Raw genomic sequence first — 6084 nt, 5'->3', positions numbered from 1 at the left:
AATGCCGAAGATTAATTTCACTTATTATTTAAAAACATACCTTCTGGTGAAGTTGTAGATATGGAGTCTCAACAGATATATAGCCACCTGTTCAGTGCATTTTGATGTAATAATATGATTCAGTTTTACATGATATATCATCCTTTAGTAATTATTTTTACAGAATAGAGTGCAAGGTCTTAAATTTACCTTGGGTTCTCATATAGGATGTATTTAGAACCCAGAACACCAGAAAATGTTATTTCATTTCAAACAAAATGACACAAGTGATTGTGGTGGAAAAGCAGAAGAGAAACTAAAGTCATAGGTTACCCAGACCCATTCCTGCATGATTCAAAAGCCTCTGACTATTCAAAAACAGATTAACAAGCATCATTTGCCTCCCATAGTACTATTATCAACACATTACGGATATGAAATGCAACATACTTTTCATAAAGTCTTTGTCCTCTCATGAACACCTTCACCTCATTGTCCAATGGAAATGTCCCATCGTCTTTTCGGAAGCGGTAGAATAGTTTGACATCCTTGAATTCCTTATGCTCATCACAGACTGAAATGTAAAATAATAAAAACATCTTCATCTAGATACTAAGGCTTGAGGATACATTTAGCAGGTATCACTGCTGAACTTCAGAGCAAGCACGTATGGAGCCTAATCCCCTGCATTTCAAAGCATGCTATTTTATTCAGTTCTAATAACTGATGAAAGGCTAGAGAAAACTTTTAGACAAGTAACCAGATTTCCAGGTGAGGGGGACAGGTGTTCATCAGTTTTGTGAGTATTACTGAGAACATAAAGAGGAAAAATTTTAACATCCATCTGCTATATTTCTGGAAAACCTTTTGATGAAAGCTGTCTGTTAACTCATTTATTTAAAACACCATCAGTGCAAAACACTCAATTATTTAAGCATCAATAAACTTTTTAAAGTTACTTGTATCAGCTGAGAAATGCTGTAGGAAACTTGAGACTTGCTGCAGAACACTTAAAATCAAAGCCTTCTGCCCTCTTAAAATTGTCTCAGTTAGTCTGCTACACTGAGAAATGCTAAATAAGGTTTATAAGACAGCAGATGATGATGGGCTCTTGTAAATGCAGAACAGAGCCCCAGAAAGGGCCTAAATTAGTAGGAAAGATATCCCAACCAAAGTGCACCTAGCAGAGCCGTCAGCCCACATATGTGGGCACACCTTCTGCGTCACAGGAGATGCTCTCGACACGGATGCTCTGAGCATCCTGCAGAACGTCTCCGAATTTACCCAAGCTCATTTTGTGAACTATTTTATTACATTTGAGTGCAACACATGAACATTTTCAAGAAACACCTGCCATATGTGTAATTTATACACAAACATGTATAAAATTTACATAGAAGTTACGGTGTGCAACTGGATCCTGAGGCAGCAAACATCTGAAGGTTGTTAGAGCTTTAAACAAGCATTCAGCAATAAAACATCTATTGCTCAATTAAATTAAGTCACTCAGGCATCTGCACAACTCTTTACTGACATTTTCTCAATAGAGGATTAAGTAGTCAGATTTGAATACCCTATAATTACTTTAATCTTTAACTATCTACCGTGAGTCCCAGTTTCCATAACAACCCAGAATTTTAATTTAATAGCCAAGCAGAAGCTGCAGAAGTGGCACTCATTCAATATGTGCCTTTCTTACTTTAATTAAGGTGCTGTTAATGTATTGCAGATAGCAGCAGTATTGCTGCACATACAGTGACCCCTGCCTAAAGCCAACATTCGTCTGTTCAGCCACTCAGTTTTCTCTTAAAAAAGAAACAAATGGTACATTTTGTCTTTTTGAAATGGGTAATACTATACATTTGAAATCAAGTGCTTGGATCTTCTTTGTTTGTGTGCTTCCTAGCTTTTTTGTGCACCAAAAGGCAATTTAATGCTACCACTGAATTGGAAGTCTCTTTCTCATCAGCGTAAATTGTTTTTCAAGAAGCTGAAAGGAACTGATTTCAAAGAGACAATAAGATGAGGAGAAAATTAATCAAGGCACAGTTGGACAATTAACTTTCTTGCAGCTGTACCAGCACTAATGTTTGTGCAGCTGGTGCAAGGGATGGGGCCAGAGAACTATTCCACATGAAAAAAAGTGACCTTTATTAACTGGATGAATTTTTGAGATGTTCTAGGGAGCAGGGTGGTGAGGGTGGCTGGAAGGGCAGGGACAGGATCCAGCTGGGGCTGCTCTGGAGGCAGAGAAGCAGCAGCACATCCTCCAGCGACATCCCCGCCCTGTACTGACATGGAGGATGTCACTCCACACCTCTTCAGCCCTGGGGTCACAGAGGACCTTGTGGAGCAGCACAGTTCAAGGGAGATGCTCCCTTTCTGGTAGGGAAGGGATCCTGCCTGCCTTGTAAAGAGCAAGAGCAGGATTTCTCTTTCACATCAGCCAATGAAATTTAGCTCAGAACTTTTTAGCAGCTGATATTGCACTTACCATGGTGAATAATGCTGTGATCCAGTAATTTCTGCACCAGTTTAATTGCTGTGTCTCGGTCTGAGGCCTCTTTATGGTCAATCAGCCAGTCAATGAGTTCTTTGGCAACGAAGCAGTTTGGGTACGTCTTAAGGTGGTGACGCCGATCTTTAATGACTTTTTCTTCATGCAGTCGGAGCCTGGGGGTCAAAGCACCAGAAGAATATTCCATGTAAAGAGCCTTTGTAACCAGCAAGGTGAAGACAAGAGCAGAGCAGATGCACCAGAGCCCTGCTCACAGGATGAGCTTTGAAGGTGTTGGGCGGAAGAGACTCCATCACACGGCCAGTGCTGGTGTCCGACCACCAGACAAGCCACAGCAACTTAAAACCCCTCACTTGGAAAAAGTGCTTCTTCTGTCCAGTGGGAAAGACTGAAAAATCAAGAACAGCACAGCATACTAATCCCATTAAAATACTTCCTGGAGGTCAATTAAACTGCCAATAATTTGGAATTAATACTCCCACATTACCACTAATATGTTCCATGTTACTCCTTTATTTTGTGGTATCACTGACATGGAGTTCTTTTTTTTTTTCAATCTCATTCATTTTTTCAGTTGTAGTTTCTTCCTTGGTGGTTGAGTTACTGCATTTTGCCTCCAGCTGCACAACAAGCATAGCATTTATGATTTAAAATTCAGGCACAAAGCTGTTCCAACACAATGTTATCTAGCTTAAAAAAAATGCCTCCTACTCCATATAAAGGAGAACTGATTTCTCACTTGGGGAACTGTTAGTAAATGCTATTTATCTGCAAAATCTCCCCCATCATCTTGACAGTAAGTTGGCTGGCTGGTTTTGAGACACTCGGGTCAGAATGCAAGACCCTGATTGAAGCATTACCTTGTTAGTAAAGGTTCTGGGGTTCTGCATCTTTATTTTTGGACATCTTTTTCCAAACAAACAAAATTAGTAACATTATAAATAAATAGAGAGAGGCTTTTTATTGTTTTATGCTTTCTAGTTTCCATTTTAATTAATAATTCTAATAATACTGGCTTTGTAGTGCCATGCCTATAGCAACAGTTCAGAAGACAGTACAGAAACCACAGCGCTTGGAGTCTTGTCACAAATACTGCTAGTGGCCAGGATTCTACCTTGTAAACACCCTCAGCGACTTCAGAAAAGTTCTGAGCAATGCTATAATAATTGCAAGGGGTACATCTATCTGTATTTTCTAGAGAGGAAGATGATAGCAAAAAAGAGCATTATCATGAGCCCCAAGAAGCACAGAGCAGGAGTCCAACCAATTTTCCTCTCAGTGTGATTATTCTTTAGAATCAGAGAAGGGAAAGTATTTTGCTGAAGTAAGTGAAGAAAATACTATTAGGGCATTAGACAAGACTTACTTAGGCTTCTACCTAAAAATAGTAACAAAGCAATGTTTTTGTTTTGCAGCATTTAGCCTTGAACTACACCGGAATAGCCAATCTATGACATGAATGCAAAATCAGCTTTGCAAATATCATAGAAAAATGAAGATTTTTATATTAAAAATATTGATACATCATTTATATTCTGCAAAGGATTGTTAGTAAATATTCTATACCTTGTGAGCTAAAATACCTTTGCTTAAAGCATTTTTTCCAGATATGCTCTAACAGCTGTTGCCATACTTAGGAAGAAAAGCCTATACAGTTTTAATTATAGAACATGAAATTATCAGTATGTCTGATGGAGGTTTACATTTAAAATATATTCCAGATTCTGTTAATGTTCATCCAGTCTTATGCCATACAATTATCTGCAAGAACAAAACAAGAGAAAGAGCATATAATACAGATGCAGATGGCTTGACCCAGCTTTTAGCTATCAGTGTAAATCTAAATGGACAGAGTTCATCTGAATACAAGGCGAAAACCTCTTTCTATGAAATTCTTTGTCCAAACATAGTGTAGGAGTTTGCTAGGACTGGTCTGGCATTCCACAAACAAGTCAGTAGCCAAGAGGCCCAGAAAGGTTAAGCAACCTGGTCTAGTGGGAGATGTCCCTGCCCATGGCAGGGGAGTTGGAAATAAATGATCTTTAGGGTCCCTTCCAACTCAAACCATTCTATGATTGATTCTATAGTTCTATGAAATGAGCATTTATGTCTTAAATTCTGATGAAAGACTCTCCTGCAGTTAGCGGGCTTAAAAATATTTCAGGTTCTCTGTCATGTCAAAAGCCACCTGTTCCCACCACAACCACCTTCTTCACTCAAATCATTTATAGTGTCTCTCTACAAACCTTTTTGCTTATGTTCATAAAATGCATCAATTATCTCCACCCACTTGCTCAACTGGACCCAAATTTGCTAAGAGGCTATGAAATCATTAAGTTGAGCAGATCATGACCACATAAGTTTCAAGAAACCTGAAAAAACGAATTTGTCCACAATTTCCAAATGGAAGGGGGAACTTTTTCTGCAGTCTTCAGCAATGGTATCCATACTGAATTATGTCCAGCCTAATTTATTTGGAATAAAGAACAGAAAAGTAATTCAGATTTTCTACCTCATAATGTGTGTTGTTCTCTCCATCAGGGCTCCATCACCTCTACAAACCTGCTAAAAATCAAACTATATGGAAGGGCAGTAGCTCAATAAATTGAAATTGTACCTAGTGTAAACTACAAATATAAACCCCTCAGGTAAAGTTACTGAGCATATATTGCAGTATGCAAATCAGAAGTTTAGGCAGGAATTCTAAAAATGTGTCTGTGCTCAGAAATATTTATCAGGAGCCAAATCAAATGGGATAAGAAGGAAAAAAAATGTAGTGGTGAATGCAATTATTCACTGGAACTAATGTTTGAGTGAAGTGGTAAATTCCTTATCCCTTGGCACTGGGAAACAGGCTTCTCACCAAAAGACCTCAATATTTTCCCTCTAATTAATGTTAATCACTTTTTGTGAGCTAGTCTGTATGATGACTGGAAAAGATTTAACTTGTTGCCAGTCACATTTCTCTCACTAGAAGTTTTTCTCAAGAGCTGCTTAGGAGAATTAGCTCACTGAAACTCCTGACCAGAGGGGAGAAGGGGAAGAAGAGAGAGGGCAAACAACAAGGGGTAATGGGGAACACACCTTGATTCAACAAGCCTTTGAAAAGTTGTCCCTCTTTCTGTAACTTAATAGCTTAACATCAGAAAACAATCTGTGTACACCAGTACATCACCCATATGGAATCCCATACAGTAGTAAAGATTACGCGCCAGATTTCGCACTTGGGGCCACAGTGCCCCTGTCTCCAGAAAACATGAGAACTCAAGTGTTTGAGCAACACCCTAGAAAACGATGAGAGAACTCAAGTGTTTGAGCAATTGCCTGTGAACCGCATATGCAACCGTTTAATATTTACAAATTGATAACCATGGCTCTAATTCATGCTGACAACAATTAAAGACAGTCTGTATTTGCAAGTGTGCATGCCAGAACAGTTTGGGGTTTGTCTAAACAGGAATTGCTCCTAATTAACTACATGTAGGGACTCTTACTTCAAATAAAAGTGCCTTTCCCGTGCATAACATGGAATGGACTAACCCAGAACACGTTGCTCCTGCTCTGCAGTAAACATGTTCAGAGTTAAT

The 6084-nt window shown here is 38.9% G+C and overlaps 1 protein-coding gene across 1 annotated transcript in view; it reads right to left on the bottom strand.

Annotated features, from left to right (window-relative positions):
• Positions 1 to 2652, bottom strand: part of LOC104281360 (DEP domain-containing mTOR-interacting protein) — a gene marked incomplete at its 5' end in the record, with an annotated part of 46791 nt that extends 44139 nt beyond the window's left edge. The window contains 2 exons of the mRNA XM_009879330.1: positions 430 to 553; positions 2474 to 2652. Of these exons, the coding sequence (XP_009877632.1) occupies positions 430 to 553; positions 2474 to 2652 (303 nt within the window). The remainder of the gene's footprint in view (positions 1 to 429; positions 554 to 2473) is intronic.
• Between the last annotated feature and the right edge of the window lie 3432 nt (positions 2653 to 6084).

Source organism: Apaloderma vittatum, unplaced genomic scaffold, assembly GCF_000703405.1.
Source record: "Apaloderma vittatum isolate BGI_N311 unplaced genomic scaffold, ASM70340v1 scaffold11132, whole genome shotgun sequence".
Taxonomy (NCBI): Eukaryota; Metazoa; Chordata; class Aves; order Trogoniformes; family Trogonidae; genus Apaloderma; species Apaloderma vittatum.
The sequence above is the reverse complement of the archived record's forward strand: the minus strand, read 5'-3'. Positions and strand labels throughout refer to the sequence as shown.